This window comes from Chionomys nivalis, chromosome 6, assembly GCF_950005125.1.
Source record: "Chionomys nivalis chromosome 6, mChiNiv1.1, whole genome shotgun sequence".
NCBI classification, from domain to species: domain Eukaryota; kingdom Metazoa; phylum Chordata; class Mammalia; order Rodentia; family Cricetidae; genus Chionomys; species Chionomys nivalis.
In genome coordinates, this window is record NC_080091.1 from 22,049,049 (window position 1) to 22,069,059 (window position 20,011).

The window sequence follows — 20,011 nt, forward strand, 5'->3', positions numbered from 1 at the left end:
GCTGGGGGTAGGGCAGAAGTTTAGCTTTTATGTTAAAGAATCCTTTAAATAGAATTCCTTTTAGTTTTCCTACTCCTGTTTCAAACAGGCCTTAAAAATTGGTCCTACTTTATGTTCTAATAGTGTAAGAATTTCACTTAAAGGTATTTTTAAAGTATAGTCTGCATCTTGTTTACTTTGTATTAAATGTTTGTCTGTTTATAACAATTGTTTCCATTTTCATAGCACACTAAAAAAGATCTTGATGGATTTCGGAAGCTATATCATAGATTTTTGCAAGAAAAGGGACCTTCTGTAGACTGGGGTAAAATCCAGAGACCTCCAGAAGATTCGGTAAGTTTTAGATAAAGTGTAAGAAAATTCAAGATAATGTGGGATGTTATCATAACTCTGTAGGAGTTGTGAGGACTTAAAAGAGCCATATCGGCAAATGCATCTCTTTCAGCCTGTGATGTGTGGTCTTCATGCTGGGCTGTGAGGGTAGCCTTCAACTATTTTTCTTTGTTTTAGACCCGTTAGTGCCTTGCAGAGGACTTTTCAAAGTCTGATCTCGCCACAGCACTTCCCATTTTAAATCCTTGTCATTAGTTTACAGTCTACTTTAGTACAGAACATACTGTAAGAATTCATGTTCTCTCTTCCAGACTGTAAAGCTCTCTCCATTCTTTCAACCCGCCTCTGTAACCCTGTCTGCCTATGCCAACAGCCTAGCATTCCCTTCACTTCACTCCCTGCCTCTGGATTTCTGCATATATTACTTCCTGACCTGTCAAAATCCTCTGAGTTCTCGGAGGCACAGTACTGATTGATGCCTGCATCTGTCATTGGTTCCTAGTAGAAAGCCCTACTGAGGAGGGGTAAAGGGTAGTATTAGATACTTAAATATGAGCTCTACTTCTGTTTTATGTAAAATGAGACTAACCAGGTGCTTTGTCTACTTCACAGGCTGTTGTGAAGCTTTGTTAAGACAATATAGATAAAGTAGAATCTACCTTGAAGCATTTTGTAGAGCTGGGGTTTTTTTTTTTTTTGCTTTTTTTTTCTTTTATTTTTACCATGTGTGGTATTCTTTATTTATGTGTTTGTAATCTTAGTTATTCTAACAGTTTTGAAATGAGATTCAGAGCAAACATACTGAAGTCTGAGCCCAGTGCCTGTGTTTGCTGAGTTTTGCTGGGACTTGGGTTCACTCATGTAGATACAACCAGCTATGGCAATTAAAGCTAACAGAGTCAACCTTATATATATTTTTTTCTAATGAGAAAGTCATAAATAATATCCTGCTTAGAAATAATACTCATTCCCACATGTAGAAAAGTTCTTAAAAATTTAAAATTTATAAATTACATGGTTTTTTTTTTTTTTTTTTTTGGATTTTCGAGACAGGGTTTCTCCGTAGCTTTTTGGTTCCTGTCCTGGAACTAGCTCTTGTAGACCAGGCTGGCCTCGAACTCACAGAGATCCACCTGCCTCTGCCTCCCAAGTGCTGGGATTAAAGGCGTGCGCCACCACCGCCCGGCTACATGTTTGTTAAAAAAGAGAAAACAAACAAAATCTCTATTAGCCATCTGGATTCTATTCTTTCATTTTTAACACTGAAGTTAAAATTTCTCTTGCTGAGTTGGTGAGGTAAATCATCAGGAGGAGGAACAGTGCATGCCGTGCAAGTCTGAAGATCTGAATTAAGTTCCTGGAACCACAGTGGAAAGAAAGAATGACCCCTGAGAGTTGTCCTCTGACCTCTACACATGTGTAGTGGTTCATGTACACACATGTGCACACATACAGAGAGACAAACACAATAATAAAGTCAATTTAAAAAATTTCTCTATAATGTCAATTATAATTAGCTAGCAAGGTTTTTTTGGGTAGTGGTGGTGGGGCATCCCTAATTTAGGTCTTTGTTTTACTTGGCCCTCTTGCACTAATTATTACGATTTATTTATTTATTTATTTATTTATTTATTTATTTATTTATTTGCTGTTAGGTAGCAGAATTAATATTTTCTTTCCCAAAGAAAATGAGAGAATTCTTCTGGATAGGTATGATTTTCTTTTTAAAGAATTAAACATAGATTCATCCAGCTTTTAAAAGTATTTGGCAACAGTGTCTCTAACATAATGATAGGTTAAGTCACTTTAAACAGTTAGACTTTTTGCTTTAGAATTATTCCTAACTGAATAACCTAAGTTGACCACTCTGTGGCAGGCTCCAGCAGCAGACTTGGGAGCCCCACTGCAGAGCTGGCGTCAGTCTTGAGCAGAGCACTGGCCCTTGTGCAGCAGCGCATGTGCAGACCCTGTCCTTGCAGGGGACCCAGTGTCATGCTGGGTTTAGAGCACCTGTCCGTGGGTTGATGCCGAAGGACTCACTGGAGCAGTGCCTTTACAGTCTGACCTTCGGACTGAAGGTCAGGCCTGAGGTTCACAAAGTGACAGGATTAGCTGGTGGTGTACAGCTTGTCCTGTAGTCTCATATGTGCACAGTGAGCCAAGGATCACTTGTTCCTGAGCAGAAGGTAAACTTAGGCAGCGTTCTGAAAACTCATCTTTACCTCTCCTCTCTGTGCCAAAAGTAGAGAACATTTCCTTATATTCATTTTGTTTTACAGGTCCCTACCTTTATCAAAAAGATTCCACAAAGTAATTTCAAAAGAAAAAGAAAAGAGAACCTCAGCTGTCTAGTTGGGGACAGATTTAGTTCTAAAGTTGTGATTTTTTTTTTTTTAATTTAATTCTTTATATCCTAGATGAACTTAACCTTTTGAATAGGAAAGAAAGCACATGTATTTGGTTTTTTTTTTTCTGCATTTTAAAGTTCAAGAATCTGCTTTGCTAGTGGAGAAATCTGTTTTTTGAAAGATTGTGATATATAGTGCAAGTTCTTAAAGTGATGGTTGGAGGATGGAGAAGAAATCAGATCTATCCTGGGATTTTTACCACTCACTTCCCAACAGCATTCTGCTAACTCCTTTCAGGAGGCCATAATTGTTAATGAAGATGCATAGTTAACGTGAAAAAAAGAACAAAGAGAAAAGAAAATACATTCTCCATAAGAGATGCCTTTTGTGTGTTCTTTGTCTTCGTGTCTATGAGAGTATAAAAGTTTTCAGTTAAAAATGTCCCAGGCCTTGATATGCACTTGCAATCACATGCGCCGTGACGTCGAGGATCTGGGTGGCAGAAGCAAAAATTATCTGCACTTCTTTGTCTCGTTTAGTTTTGCTACCAATCTTTGCAAATAGTTAATGGGCTAATATTCTTTCACCTGGTTCTTCACCCAGCCTTCCCTGCCTCCTGTCCCCAATAAATTATTCTTAGGCCTTAGAGATGATAAGAGACACAGTTTTCTTTTCAAAATATAATTCCTGGCCAAATAGAAATTACCATGGGAAAACCACCACGTAGAATGACATTGTTAATGTCAAGCTAGCTTCAAAGTTGTCTACATAAACACTGTCATCCAAAGGCTCTGGTAGTGTGTGTTGTGTGTGATTATATGTGTGATTGTGTATACATGTGAGTACAGGTGTGCACAATTGTATGGAGGTGAGAAGACAGCTCTCTCCTGCCACCTTGTGGGATCAGAAGGTTGAACCCAGGTATTTGGACCTGTGTGCAAGCACCTCTACCCACTGAGCCATCTTACAGGCTTGCACCTGTTTTTGTGCATAGTTTGGAGTCTCCCTGTAGTTTGTAAATAACATTTCGTTGAAACAGAGACATACCTTTTGTCTGTAGCTCCTGTCTTGCTATAATTGCACAGTTGAATAGTTAAAATGGAGGGAGTATAGGTTACTGTAATACTTAAAATATTCAGTGGTCGAGAAACATCTAATAAAAGCTGATTGGTTACAGTAAGTTCCGACTATTAAGCTGTACAACCAGGGGTGAAGCATGTGGAATTTGTATATAAAACATAACAAACCTTGTCCTTTTGAAGAGCCATCTGTAGAAGCATTGAAAGCAATCTTTATAGAATTTTAAATGTAATTTTAGACAATACCCATAGGTATTTTTAAAAAATCATAAAAGGGGATCTTTTGGATAATGATTATTTATAGGTCCAAAGTAACAGTCTAATGCAACCTGTCAATTATTCCCAGTGTGGAACAAATAACCTACATTTTATTTAGTGGCACAATGATTTCTATAGGCTCTTTACCAGTAGGTTGTAATGTCCTTCCCACCATTAGTCTTCAGTTTCTTGAAAATAAGTTACAGTTTGTTGTGGAGAATTATGACATACATACATTTTTTATAATACCTTGTTGACATATAATTCCAGTAAACACTAAAGAGGAAAGGTTAGTAATTGATAAGGAGGCAAGAAACTCATTCTGTGAGCTACTACTTTACCAGCAGCATTATGTAATAAGCTAACAGCCTGCCCTGCTTCCCGTGTTACATTTCCTACAGAATTTAAATGAGGGTCTCGAGAAAGCAACTTAAAGAGTGGAATCAAATCTTCAGTAGTGGTGGGCAAGATAAGAATGTGCTCAATTGACTTGGCCCCAAAATTTAAGTTTCGCTCATTTGGTTTATTTATTATAAAAGTTAAGCATTCACTTACTTATTGCTAAGATGAGCAGGAGAGGAGAATGTGATCCATATACCAAATGATCAGTACTTCAGGAAGTTTGATCAGCATCAGCATAAAGGACTTTATGTCCTAGTTGGAATTGTTCCTGTACTAGAGGCTGCTCTTGCTTTGATCTTTTCTCCCATGAAGGGACCATATTGATCAATCATTATTGAGTTATTCCTGCTGTGGGGGAAAATGAATAAACAAAAAAACCCCACTAAATTCTAGAGCAGCCAAGACCTAGCTCTTGCTGAAGCAGGTTAGTTCTGTCTACCATTCTTTGGAACTCAGGTGTCGTGTCAGACACTGAGGGCTCTGAGTTCAGGTCAGGTGGCACAGGGGCGAGCCCTGACTGATTCAGGACTGGGTGATGGCTGGAAAGCCAGGAAGCTGGAGGGGTTACAGAGTCCATTCTTCCCACTCTGCCAAGACCTGCCAAAGTACATCCAGCAGAAAAATAGTGTCTTTCCTCTGTCTTTTATTATTATTACTATTATTAATTTTCTACCCTTTTATTTATGGTTGCAACCCCTTGGATGAGAGGTCTAGAAATCCTATCTCCTTTTTCTATTTAAAGAAAAAGGTTTTGTTTTTAATCTTCTCTGGAGGTTGTGTCCCAGATTGGTCACCAGTTGTGTGTGTGTGGAGGTGGGGGGGTCTCTGCAAATGTCAAGGCCAGCAGGGTACAATTTGTGTGAAGCCAGTTTAACACAACTTAGCTGATGTTGGTTCAGATTTGTAGAGTCTGACGCCATACAGTTTATCGTATATATATTTAGGTACAGTACGATTTGGAAAAATGTTCTGGTATAACACAATCCCCTGTGCACAAGGAGGCATAATTACATTGAAATTCTTCTCAAAGTACATGTCATTTCCATTAACGTGGGTTCTAGAGGTAAGGTACATGTGTTATCTTAAGAACCTGTGGGGAGGATCTAGTGTGGTCTTGGTCATATAGGTGGTATAGAGGTAATTTGGGTTCTTGGCCAACATAGATCCTAGTTGGGGGGAGGTTGGGGAAATCCCTGGCCATACAGATAATGGTCTTACTTATGGGAGTTTAGGATGGCCTAGCTCTACAGATAGCATTAATCACCAGGTTATTAACCTCCAGCCGCCTTTGTGGAAAAACTGGTTATACATTTCTCCCTTTGAAAAGACAAGTCTACATGTTTAACAATCTTGGTTTCCTTAGTTAGTGCTTATTTGTAAGGGCAAGGACCTTTATGCTACTAACATCTTCTGTGTGTGTGTGTGTGTGTGTGTGTGTTTGGGGGGGAGCAGAGAGAAGAAAAGAGAGGAGAGACAGAGAGCACTTGGTCACCTGCTTGTGCAGGTGAGAGGACAACCTCCAGCATCAGCCTTCATCTTTACCTCCACCTTGTTAACATAGGCTCTCTAGTTTTCTCACTACTTGGGCTAGTTAGCTTCTGCTTGTCATCTCCAGAGGAGCATGTCCAGCCACCTAATTGTATATCTCATGTAGGAAGTTTTTATCAGACAATTGAAAACTAAAAATGGCTCTGCAGTTCTTCTGTCCTGTGTCTGCATCTCTAATAGATGATGAGGGAATTTCCACTGACACTGGGAGGATGTTTGTGTGAAGCAAAGTGAGCAACCCACACCTATCTCTTACCCTTTCAACCTGAAGTTTCTTGGGGGAAATCTTACTAATTCTTTTTTGGGAGTGTGGGCTTCCTTCAGTTTTGTACAGATGAATATCCACTTGCCCCATTTTATAGTCAAGATAAAAGCAGAAGTTTACATTAAGCACCTCAACTCGGGAGGTCTTTGTGGGAATCAAAAGTCCTAATACCACTTGAAGTTATATGTATTTTTTTCATAGTAGACGGTCATGTCTCATTATCAGAGGAAATCGTGGTCTATAGAAATCATGGTCTCTTGAAGACCTGGTGGCATACTCCTTTAATCCCAGCTCTTAGAAGGCAGAGGCAGTAGATTATACAAGTTCAAGACTTCCCTAGCCTATATAGTGAGTTCCAGGTCAGCAAGGGTTACATAGTAAAATCTTGTCTCAAAAAAGAACAAACGGAACTGCTGTCTTAGACTGTTATTCAAGCAATGATGCTTCCTCCTTGACCATCACTACCTATATTCTAGAACTACGAAAACAGATGTCGATCTCTATCTGGCATTTTTGCCCTCCCGTTTGTGGAGAACTTGAGTGCAGAATAAATCCACGAGAAGAAATCCAGAGGGTGCTGTAGAAGCATGTAACTGGCACGAGTATCAGAAAGACTTCCTGGTCTCCTTCGGTGATCTTGAGGCAGCCTTCTCTGGGAGTAAATGACTAATCAAAAAGGAATAAAAGCTGTGAAAGTAAGAATCCAAAAGCAGGGCATAAGATTACTCCCATGGTGTTCTTCTTGTGGACATATCGTAGCAGATGTGTCCATTGCTCTGTGTCTTGAGTCAGGAAAGAACCAGAACTGAGTTTCTTTGACCCTCCATTGTCATTCCTGTTTACTGATTATTTTCAACTAAGCCAAATGTTAGTCTCCAGTTTACTTATTTGCCCTGGTAGGGCTCAAACCAGGGCCTTACACAAGTTAGCCAAGGCTTCCATTTTCAGCTTATTCAGCTACCTCCTTGCTCAATGTTTTTCATTTAAGAAGTTTAATTTGTATGCAATGCTCTATGTTCCATAGGTAATGATTATGTTAGTGTTTTGTGTTCTGTGTCAAGCATTGTACTGAGTCTTTTGTGTTTCTGATATCATTTAATGTAAAAACTAACCTAGAGAACTTCAGTGGTAGTAGGAAGACAGCCTAACACAGCCATCAGATCCTTGACTGTGCCGCTTTCAGGAAAAACCAGGATGGAATCAAGTTATTTCATTAAGTATTTGACAGACCCATGTGGGAAAAGGACGTTACACAATCCCAAGATAAAGATAGGGGTTTCTGGAGAAAGAGTCGCACTGAAGTGTCTTTACAATGGCAGTGTGTGTCCTGTGGCTTTTTAAATTACCTACATTCCTCCATTTTTTCTTTCCTCCTTCCTTCTTTCTTTCATTCGTTCTTTAACAGCTTTACACATGTGTAAAGTGCATTCTGGTCATGTACTGTCACTCCTTTCAACACCCCACATACACCTGTCCCATTCCCACAGTCAGGGCTTTTGGGTTTGTGTTGTGACCCATTTAGTTTAACCAGGGCCATCTGTGTGGCTAATGGGGTGTGGTAGCTACCAGTGGGGATATAACTGAAGACAGTGACTAAGCTTCCCAGAAACTTTCAATAGGAAACAGTTTAGCAGTGATGGTTAAGGCTCCCTTGTCCCTTCATCCATCCATGCTTGGCTGTTAATGAGTTCATTCTTGTGCAGACTGAGTACAATCATTCCCAGTTGTTTAAAGTTTGTGCTTGACCAGGCAGTGGTGGCCTACGCCTTTAATCCCAGCACTCAGGAGGCAGAGACAGGCGGATCTCTGTGAGTTCGAGGCCAGCCTGGTCTGCAAGAGCTAGTTCCAGGACAGGCTCTAAAGATACTGAGAAACCCTGTCTCAAAAAAGCCAAAAAACCCACAAAGTTTGTACTTAACTGGCTGGGTATTGTTCAGTAGGAGCATTTTGAGACCCTTCGCTCTGTCTTCCAGTTCTTAGATTCTTCCCGCCGTCTCCTCTTCCACGTTATTCCCTGAGCCTTGGAAGAAATGGTATAACATCTTGTTTAAGACTGAGCACTCAGCCATCACTGTTCTCAGGATCTTCTATAGCAATAAGTTTGTTCATGCACCACAGTTCACTGGAAAGAGGTTTCTCTGAGTAAAACTTAGAGGTAATTGTCTCTGTACATGTAGAAGATGGTTTGGTTCCATGTGATTTCAGTTTAGCCAAACAGTAGAATTAAGTCATAGCCCATCCGTGCCCTCTGACCTCCCTAGCTATAGGTTTTTAGCAGTTTTACTGTACCAGGTATGGATTCCCTGCTGTAGAGAGGCCTCAAGTATAACCAGAGCCTTGGTCACCCTTTAGCAGTCATGCTGCTCCTGCACAAATGAATATTTTGGCCTGGCAGGTTGATACCGCAGTTCAGAGTTAACAGATAAGAAATTCAGCATTCTGCCCAGCACCTTCGGCACAGAGAAAGCTAGCTGTCAAGGAGGAAGATCAGTTCCGATTCATGCAGCCAAAATGGATGATGTCTTTATCAATAGGGCCTTACCATCTAGTTCTGCTGGTTTTCATTATTTGAGGGTCTTCTATGATCTTTCTGATCAGTACATCATAAAGAAGGTGGCCCACTGTCCTAGTCAGTGTTCTATTGCTGTGAAGGGACACCATGACCACGGCAACTCTTACAAAGGAAAGCATTTAATTGTGGCTTGCTTATAGTTTCCTGAGCATTACATGCAGAGAGACGTGGTCCTGGAAAAGGAACTGAAAATTCTGCATGTTGATCCACAGGCAGTAGGGAGGGAGAGGTACTGGGCCTGGCTTGGGTTTTTGAAACCTGAAAGCCCACCTCCAGTGACACACTTCCTCCAGGAAGGCCACACCTACTCCAGTAAAGCCACACCTAATCCCTCCCAAGTAGTGTCGTTCTCTGATGGTAAACATTCAAATATGTGAGCCTGTGGGGGCCATTCTTATTCAAACCACCACACTCAGACCTTGCATGTTACATTTATTAATAAATGTAGTTTACAACAAGGTTTTCAAATTAAGCAAAGCTTATATTTTTAAATGAAAATACTTGAATTGGCTTACATATTTTGCTTAAAGGATTTCTTATTGTGAATGAAACTAAGATGGTTTTCTGAAGTTTATTGTTTAGTTTTAGGAATAAGAAGAGTACTAATAAGTACAAATCAAGGTTAGAAACATTTTGGCACTAAGTAAAACACAGTTTCTTGTGCTTTTTTGGTTTACATTTATTGATTTTAATATCCTTGTTTGAAACATGTTTAGGAAAATACAGATTATCTTTGTAGGCAATTTTAACTTTATCAATTGAAGTTCTTTGATTAACTCAGCAGGAAAAGAGAAATAGATACCAGGGCAGGTGACTTCTTATGACCTCTAAATCTTGCATTTTTCTCTTCTGCTTCAGAAAAAATGCCTATTTTGTAAAAGAGGAAATTGAAATTCAGAATAATTTGCTTAGGAAAGAGAGTCTAGTTGTAAACTAAATAGGTTTTCAGACTCCAAAAGTCTGATTCTTTGGCGTCCTCTAGTAATAGTAAAGAAGCCTTCCTTCATCTCTGAGCACACTGTGGGGTGTACTTTCTGAGCTATCAACAGCATAGTAATAACTGTAGCCACAAACAGAAGCTTCACACTAATGTAATAGGTGTTGCTCTCAGCTTTGTGCATGTGCTTCCTGTTGTCCCTTTATATGATAGGCTTAGAAGTAGCGAGGGGTTGATAACCACCTAGATTTCCTGAGTTTGTAAGCCAGAAATTAGGCCCAGATCTGCCAGAGCCTCTATACTCTTACCACTAACTATGTCATAGGACAAACCCAGTTGCTGTGTTGGAGGGTAGCGTGAAGATGCTTTAACAGTAGAGGACACTCTTCTTCTCTTGAAGCTAAAAGCCATTTTTTAGGGCTTCCAGAAATGAATTTAACGAATATTTATTCAGTAGTTACTATGTGGTTGATATTTATATAAGCATTGAGGTACACTCACAGAATTGCTTTCCAGTGGGCCAGGATGAGGCAGGAGGCAGACTGCGGTGGTTTGAATGAGATGTTTCCCATATTCTCAGGTATTTGAATAATTGATGCCCAGTTGGTGGCACTGTTTAGGGAGACTTAGGCACTGTGGCCTTGCTGAAGAAAGTTCATCACTGGGGTAGGTTTTGAGGCTTAAAAGCCTCCTGGCATTCCCTTCTTGAGAAGAGAGTTTCTTCTCTTCTTGCTGTTCCAGATATGAGCTCTCTCTTAGCTATTCCTGCTGCCTTGCTAGCCCATTGCCGTGCTCCTTTGCCGCGGTGGTGATGGACTCTTATTCCTCTGGGACTGTAAGCCAAGTAAACCATTCTGTAAGTTGCCTCAGTCATGGTGTTTTACCACAGCCACCATACGCTGGCTGATGACTCATTTCCTGCCACTGTTGTCCTGACATAGTCATACTATAGCAGTCAACATCTTGGTTTAGGTTTTTGCTTTTTTTCTTCTGGTTTATCTGTATATTACACGAAACTATGAAAGTTTCATTTATTCATGAGTTTTACTCTACATAGCTATCAGATAACTAGTTTTATTTATTCATTGCTTTTACTCTACATAGCTATCAGATAACCACTGTTTGATTTTACTTCCTGCGAATGCAGAGATAAAGTTACCAACCTGTACCAATTCTGCAAAGCTTTCCAGACTTCCCGTGCAGTAGCATCCGTAGGAAGTGGGGAAGTAAATAGAAGTAACTGTTCTGTGGCACGATTCTGCTTAGCTTGTACAGCGCTAAGGGGCTAAGGGGATCAGCAACCCGGGAAATAGCAAAGCAGTTTTGAACTTCTGGTTTTCTGGGGAGATTTTTACACAAAGATAGGTATACCAATAATAGTGTAACAACTATGGAGGCTAGTTCAGCAGGCGCCTCAGCAACTACCTCCACTTGTAGACATGAAAAAGTGCTTATTATTTTTGAAGGCTTGCAGCTTTCTTTATTACACAAGGCCTCTCATCAAAGTGAGTACTGTCCTCACTAAAATTTGATTGTGTTTGTTTTTGTGGCTCATCTTTGTTGTAAAAATAATAATGGGACTAATTGTTACGTAAACCATTGAAGTGGACTTAAAAGTTATTACTTTAAAGCCAAGTCAAATGTTTTGAAAACACTGGATAATGATAAATTGCAAATCAAAGTTGCAGGAGCTGGTGTGGGTGAGGAGGGAGCCTGTGGTGCTGACAGACCCCGTGTTTAGCATATGCGAGTCCTGGGTTCTGTCTTCAGAACCAGCCAGACAAAAGACAGCTGTGAGAGACTGAGAGGATTTTGTCTATCTAGAACATTTCTTCTGTGTGCAGATCATTTTTTAGTTGTTCAGTTCTTGGTCCATACTGTATCTTAGGATAATACCTTAGTGAATAAGTGTGTTTAAATGTAAAAAGTCAAATGTATCTAAAAATTTTTATTATTTATTTCTAAACTTTTTTGCAGTTAGCTATCTTCCTGTCTAGAATGTTTTAAATGTAGTTGAAGAAGGCAGCTGATAAGTTGGGAAAATGCTAAGCAAGTTGATGATAGAAAGGTGACTTAGGGGGCTAGACAGATGGCTCAGTGGTTAAGAGCACTGACTACTCTTCCAAAGGACCCGGGTTCAGCTCCCACATGACAGTTTGTGACTTCCTGTAATTCCAGTTCTAGGGGATCTGACACCTTCATACAGACATCCATATCGGCAAAACCCCAATGTACACTAAAGAAATAAGTTTTTTATAAAGGTAACTTTAGAGCTGGGACTTAATGAAGTGTGAGTCAGAGATGGCCACACTAGAGAACAAGGTGAGCAGAGTCTAAAGGTGTGAGAGAGCAGAAAGTATTTAAAAATTAGTTTCTAATGTTTCTGGGGCATTAAAAATGGAAATGAGGTAGGTAAAGTAAATAGGGATTGTGTCTGCTCAGACATTTGACTAAACTTAAGAAAATGACAAAAAAAAATTTTAAAAATTAATATCACCCATAAATTATACAAATTAGTACACTAGTAACAAATAAAATTAGTATTTATAACCAAAGATTAAAAAATCAGAAAATATAAATAGGAGACTTACAGAAACTTAAACACTGTCTTTAATAGCAGACTATATGGCTATATTCTATAATCTTTTGATTTCTGTTTTGTGAGACAGCTTTCAGTATGTATCTCAGCCTGGCCTGGGATTTGAGATCCTCCTGCTCCAGTCTCTGCAGTGCTGATGTAGAGGAGAGTCACCACACTTTGTGTGTGTGTGTGTGTTGTAAGGAGGAGCAGCGGGCTGAGTCCCGCCCGGCTAGCTTTATACCCGAAATAATTACACGGAAACTGTATTCTTTTAAACACTGCTTGGCCCGTTAGCTCTAGCCTCTTACTGGCTAGCTCTCACATCTAGATTAACCCATTTCTAATAATGTGTGTACCACCACAAGGTGGTAGCTTACCGGTAAGATCCTAACCTGCGTCTGCCTCAGATGGGAGGATCATGGTGACTGCTTGACTCGGCTTTCTTTCTCCCAGAATTCTGTTCAGTCTACTCCGCCCACCTAATTTTCTGTCCTATTAAAGGGGCAAGGCAGTTTCTTTATTTAGCCAATGAAATCAACACAAAACAGAAGACTCCCACATCATTTCCCCTTTTTCTGTTTAAACAAAAAAGAAAGGCTTTCACTTTAACATAGTAAGATTACATATAACAAAACAGTTATCAAGCAAGAATTACAGTTACAATATTTATATCTATTTTATCCTTTATCGTAACTAAGGAAAACTATAACTATCCATTCTTTAACTTTATCAAAGACTCCAGAAGGAATATTACCTAAGCAAATAAGAAATCCAAACTCTAGAAATGACAGAGACAACTCGCTGCCTGGACAGTCATCCAAAGTTCTTTTGTACCATTGGGGCATCTGTCTTTAGCCTACAGGCCCATAGTATCCAGCAGACATTTCCATGAAGCAGGAAATTTCAAAGGCAGTTCAGTCACTATCTGCTGTGTCCTGCAGAATGTCTCGAAGACTCTTTCATGAATCAGGAACCCCAAAAGAACATCTCACCTTCAGGCAAATTCAGCAGTCCTCTCTCTGCGGGCTCTTTGTCCAGTTTATGCAACAGTCCAGGCAAGAGCAGTTTCTTGCCCAAATGGCTATCAAACTCCATAAGGAGACTCTTCGATGCCCATCTTCCTCTTGAAGTAGATTGGTGCTGCCAGGAGCAGATGTGTCTCATTGTCATGAAAAGCCCTAAGTTATTAAAACATTAAATGCCATATTCTGCAGTCTTTGAAAGATATGAAGAATGCTTATCTAACTGAAATATATCTCTATATATCTAGAAAATCTAACTAACATGACTACAAATTTGACTATTATAGATGATTATCCATTAACAACCTATATATATTACATTTTTAAATGAACTATTCAATCAGAATACCTTAATCAGTATCAGAAATACATATACATATAACAAAATTGACCTTAAAATCCATACCAATGCAAATTATTCATATCTATATCATTTCCCCCTTTAAATGTAAAAGAACATTTATAAACAATATTTGGGCATCGTGTGTGTGTGTGTGTGTGTGTGTGTGTGTAGGCCAGAGGTTGATGTCAGCTGTCTTCCTCAAATATTTTCTCCCCCCCCTTTTTTGAGACAGTTTCTCACTGAACTCAGTTCCCTTATGAATTTGGTCAGACTAGCTAGGCAGTAAGCCCTAACAATCCTCCTGTCTCTAACACCCCAGGACTGGGTTTGCATGCACTGCCACCCCTGGCCTTTCCTCAGGGACTGGAGATCCAAATTCAGGTCTTCAGTTTTGCACAGCAAGCATTTAACAACTCAGCCATTTCCCCAACATGTCAATCTTTTACCTTGAAAATCATTTTTTTTCCTGGCTGACTAACCTACAGTTCAGTTTTTATATTTATGCCTTTGTGTTGTGTAAGTATTTGGATCCCTGATTTCATGCTAGTGAGCTGTAGTGTTCCCAGTCATATATGTCAGTGTATATCTAAGAAACTACGTCGTGCTCAGTATATTCACTGAAATATTTTCATTAACCAGGCCGTCTACATACACGTACTGGGCTGATTTTCTCTTCAGTACATAGAACACATTTTTCTAGTTCGGCAGTAATGCCAGTGAAATTAAAAAAAAAAAAAACAAAAAAAAAAAAACAGATTCTAAATATTTAAATCCTAACTTCATTATTTCTTACCTTGTAACATTAGGTGCCTCATTTGCTTGCTTCAGGTCTGTTTTCAGTAATAGTGCATGTACAGGTGCTTTGTTATAACAGGCCTTCTGATAAAGGCTCAACACATGCTTGCTGTTTTTCTACACTTACTTATTTTGTGTGTATATGAATGAGTGTGTACGCCACTGCATCTGTGTGTCTGTCAGAGGGTAACTTAAGGGAGTGGGTTCCAGAAATTCTCTGTGGATTCTGAGCCTTGCATTGAATTGAAGATGACTAAATACTATATGAACATGCAGTCTTTTTTGAAGTTAACTTTACTAGCTTGAAGACACATGAGGTAGTGAAACTTTCTGGTATTCTCAACACAAGATAGAGCAAGCTATCAGAAGCGTAGAGAGCTTGGATCTTCAGTGTGTGTCACTGAGAAGAAAATTCAGATGGAATGCAGCTAAAGATGGCATGCTGATGGTCACTTCAGTCCACATCAAGCCCAACAGAAGCTTTCTCATTGAAGTTTAGTTTGATGGGAGTTAAAGTTTGGATTTTTTGGCCTTGGGGAGGAGTTGTATGTTATTTATTAATGGAAAAAATGATATCCCACAAGATTATTTTATGTTCTGAAATGACATTTTTAGTGTTGTATTCTAAAGCTTTTTAGTTTGGTAGGGAGTGAACTTTTTTGAAATAGGGACTATTAACCTCTGGTCTTCATAAGTACATGTGAGTAGTTCATACACCTAGAGACTATGGGTCTGAATATGGAATGTCGAGGATGAAGAAAGGATACCCAGGGATAAATGCAGAGGCATGCAAATGAGACAGTAACAGTATGTAAGAGAACCCGGAGCTCATGCTCCCTGAGGAAAGTACGGTGGTGGAGTAGAAGAGAGGCTTAAAGCACCTTACAGTCTTTGTCTTCCCATTATGATTGGTTTGGAATTTTGTAATGTGAACCAAAAACAATGAATCTGGAAGGTAGTATAGCTTGGTGGTATCGGGAACCTGGGTTTCTCTAGCTCACTGGCTTGTCGTCCGTAGCTTGTGCCCTTATTGTCCCAAGTGGTCACAAGAATGAGCTGTAGTTATGTCACTGTTCCAGGTGACAGGCAGGCAAGGAGGGAGGGGAATGGACAGTGCCCCTGTTCTTTCCTAAGACAGCTGCCAGTTCATTTCAAGTTCATTATTTGACCTGAACTTTGACATAAGCAGCTGCAAGGGAGGTTGGGAAATACACTCTTACTCTGGGTAATAGAATGAGTGCCCAGTAAAAAGTTTGAATGATACTGAACTTGACAGCCAATGATCTTCCATTCCATACCAGTGCTATCATTGATTAATGCTGCAATGAGTGCTGGGATTAAAGGCATGTGCCACCACTGCCTGCCTTTACTTACACTTTCTATGTCACAGTTATCAGAGTTCCTCATGAAAAGAAGTTGGGGCAGAATACAAGGCAGGAACCTGGAGGCAGGAACTGATAGAAAGGACTTGGAGTGGCACCGTTTGTTTTGTCCCACATGGCTTATGCAGCCCGCTTTCTTATAGAACCCAGGACCACCAGCCCAGGGATGGCACCGCCCACAATGGACCAGGTCCTCCCCATCAATCATCAATAAAGTGCCCTACAGGCTTGCCTACAGCCAGATCTTACAGAGACATTTTCTTAATTGAGGTTCCCTCCTCTCAAATGACTCCTGCTTGTGTCGAGTTGACATTAATACTAGCGAGGACACATGCTGAAATTTTTTTTAAAAAAATGATTGAGAGGACCGGGCGGTGGTGGCGCATGCCTTTAATCCCAGCACTTGGAAGGCAGAGGCCAGCGGATCTCTGCGAGTTCGAGGCCAGCCTGGTCTACAAGAGCTAGTTCCAGGACAGGCTCCAAAGCTACAGAGAAACCCTGTCTCGAAAAACCAAAAACCAAAACAAAAGAAATTGAGAGATGAAAAATGGGTTATATGGAGTTAAGGAGACCACTATAGCACTGGCAACACAGGTCAAAGATGATGAGGCTGAATGGACCCATTGAGCGGCTGGGTGTCTTGATGGATAAGGACAGGAATGATAGCTGTGGCTTTGAAGCCAACGGTGTAGGAAGAGGAGGTCTACTTATAATGGTCTTGGTAAGGAGCAAGCAGAGTGGTAAGAAAAAGATAGTATAGTGTTTCAGAAGCCAACGGGAAGTGGGCATTTTAGGACTTAGGGAGGAATCAGTTGTGTCAAATGCACCTGATAGTAAGTATTTGGTGTTATTGATAAGACCTAGCAATCAAGCTGTTATTGACTTCATTCATGTTAACAGCTGGCAGTGCTGTGGTAAAGGAGGAAACCGGAGTTGAGAAAGATTAGAGAAAGTAGAGGTGTTTGTAGAGTCATACCCAGAGACGGGAGGAAGCGATGGGCAGACTGGGGATGAAATGGAGTCTTGGAGACGATGTGCAGGGTGTGGCGCAGGAAGTCAGTGACTTATTTGCTCTGTGAACTGGAGTTGAGTTCATTTGGGTGGCTGACAGTATTAATGAACTTGAAAGTTAACCCTGTAATAATAGGGAAAGTACAAGATTTAGTAGATTTTCCAAAAAAAAAAATTCATGTATGTATGATTTTTTTTTTACTTGCTACAGAAAATAACCCAGATGATTGTGGCCTTTCCCTTCAGAGATACGAAATGAAAAGACAGTATATGGAAGTGCCTGTCATGGAACGTGCACAGAACACTGCACGAGGACTCAGTGAACAGTTCTTAGAATGCGTGCTCTTTATGTGGACGTCCTAATTTGTTTGACACCATTTTCTCTCCGGCAAATTCTTTTTCTCAAAAAAAAAAAAAAAGTGGCTCACTTTGCACAAAGGTCCTATCTCTGTCATCTAGTCTTCTTTTTTTAATAGTGTAACACTTAAATTTGGGACTTTTTCTTCTTTAGAGCGCCTGTAAGCCTCTTCAGTGCTTTTGTCGCAAGCCTTTCTTTTGGTTCATGAATGGGAATTTAGCTACCTTTACAAGGACAGCGACAGTCCTGCCACACTAACAGGTCATTCAGAATGGGGCATAGCGAGGGTTCTCAGTGGGAAGAAGAGCTCTTTGTGTTCTTAGTGTTTACATCGAGTAGAAGAGTCTTCATCCGCACTTGGCAGTTAAGAACTATGTTACAAAGGAGTATTTTGTAGGAAGATCTGTGAACAAGAATTATGTATTAAGTTAGTCCATCACACACAGGGAGATGTTGGTCTCCAAGGCCAAGATCACAGGAGGTGAGCCCATCAGTTCCTTCCTGTCCCAATCAAAATGCCTTCAGACAAGGACATGTTTACAAGTCACAGGACAAATAACAGCAGACACTCACAGATAACCACTGTTGGCGCAAGTTTCCAGTCTCCTCATGTTACCTGTCTTGTACTGTGATGGAAGAGGCCATTTGAGGGCTTATCCTATTAAAGCAGAAGAACAAAAATGTCACAGATGGATAGGAAATGCATTTTGATTTTTAAAAATGCTTTCGTTCTTGCTATAAGTAGTAAGATTTGTTGCTCTTCTTTGGACATCAACATTTCCTATAAATGTTATTGTTTCTGTACTTACACGAGAAATTCAAGGTTAAGGCCCTGTGCCCACAGAGAGCGAGCTAGGATGCTAGAGAGGAGGTGGGGCTGGGATTTCCACAGCTCCAGCCTTTGTTCTCTCCTTCCGTCCCAGGGCATTTCTTAGAACAAGGACATTTCATTTTCCAGTACAAGTTTTTAGAAAGTGACAGCCTAGAATTAAATTTCTGAGGAAGGAACTGTGCTTGTGCCTACCTAGAATTGTGACTGCGCCTGTACCACCTTATTCTGCTGGGTTATCTTACAACAAATGGGGAAATAGGAAGCAAAAACAATTGTGTTTTGGTTTTTTGCCTCCTGTGGTAGGAAAAATAGTATATGATTAATAATGTTCAGAGTTGAAGTGGGATATAATGCACCTTAAATATTTAGACTTGATGAGATTTGGGTATTTGATATTTTGATTAAGATTGGAAATAGCATCTTAAGATAATTCAAGATTTAGATATTGACAGCATCAGACAAATGGTTGTACACTGTCACTCCACTGTAATTAAACATGCCATTGGGCTATGTCCTTGTGCAAGGGGAATTGCCATGTGAACTTGCTGGAACTTTACATTGAGAGAACAAAACTTTAAGGAACCATGGAAATAATCTTGGTATTGATTGTCTTTACTGTCTCATAAAGCTACTCAAATGACATCTCTAATTTTATATTTTCTTTCAGATTCAACCCTATGAAAAGATAAAGGCCAGAGGCTTGCCTGATAATATATCTTCTGTGTTGAACAAACTGGTGGTGGTGAAACTCAATGGTGGTTTGGGAACCAGCATGGGCTGCAAAGGCCCTAAAAGTCTGATTGGTGTAAGAAATGAGAATACCTTTTTGGATCTTACTGTTCAGCAAATTGAAGTGAGTAGTATTTGGCCGTTCTCATACTAAAGTAGGTTTAGTGTTTCCATTAACATAAGTGCTCTATTAGTAAATGTGGGTGTGAGGTTGAGCTAGTTGAAGGGGGTGCTATTTTGTCTCTATTAGTGTGTGAGGGTGTGTGTAAGGACATATACTTCAGACGTAAAAGCTTGATGTTAAATAGCAATTGTGGTTGCTGAAGGCGCTGGGTCTCTTCAGATTCTCTTCAGTGCCCTCTACTACTTTGTCCTTCGTGACACCAGAGTTTTCTGGCTTGATCCCTCTTGGGAAGCGGGGGAGGATGTCACACATCTGGTTGGATGTAGCAGATGCAGTACTAATCTTGGCTTCCTTCTTTGACAAAGTTATTAATTGCGGATTTTTATGGACCAGAGACTTTATCTTTTTCATCTCTGTTCCCTTGTCTAGTTTGGTCCTAGCAACTACAGTCATAACACTAGCAGCAGCAGCAGCTAAGCTGACGTTTGTCCAGTTTACTACAGCAGATATTCTAAGCACCTTCTCCAAAATGACTCCTTTCGTCCTCTCAACAACTCACAAGTACTGTTACTCCCATTTTCTAGACAAGGATGGGCTCTAAGTATAAGGCTTACAAGATAGCTTGGTGTGTAAAAATCTGTGCTGCCTCTTAGCTCTTGAGAGACAGAAGATTTCAGCTGAGGTGTCATTGATGACTTTGAAATTCATCTGAGAATAGGAAACCATGACTTTGTTGCATTTGTGTTCTCATCTCCACAGAGCTCGGATACAGAGCAAATGCCCCGTTAGCACCTGTCTACCTTCAGGCCATAGTACTGTTGACGTGCACGCAGCTCCAGTGGGGACTGTCGCAGGCTCCAGATCTGGGCCTCAGCTGAGTCAGCCATGAAATGCAGATAGTAGCTTCTACTTTAGAGGGCCATGATTTATTTATTGAATGAGCACATGATGAATTGCTTACCCATCTATCTGGCTTACACCAGGTGGTCACTTTTGTAAAATGTGTGTGTGTGTGTATCCAGAGAGATCTATCAGTCAAGCTTTAAACATTTTGTGATTAGCCATTGAAGAGTCAACTTTAGATTGCAAGTC

At 40.2% G+C, this 20,011-nt stretch overlaps 1 protein-coding gene across 2 annotated transcripts in view; it reads left to right on the forward strand.

The window, feature by feature from the left end:
• The window catches only part of Ugp2 (UDP-glucose pyrophosphorylase 2), a 54,612-nt gene that overhangs the window by 24,277 nt on the left and 10,324 nt on the right, over positions 1-20,011 (forward strand). For both annotated transcript variants that reach the window (XM_057771249.1, XM_057771248.1), the window contains exons 3-4: positions 226-333; positions 18,734-18,919. In XM_057771249.1, coding sequence (XP_057627232.1) covers positions 226-333; positions 18,734-18,919 — 294 coding nt within the window. The remainder of the gene's footprint in view (positions 1-225; positions 334-18,733; positions 18,920-20,011) is intronic.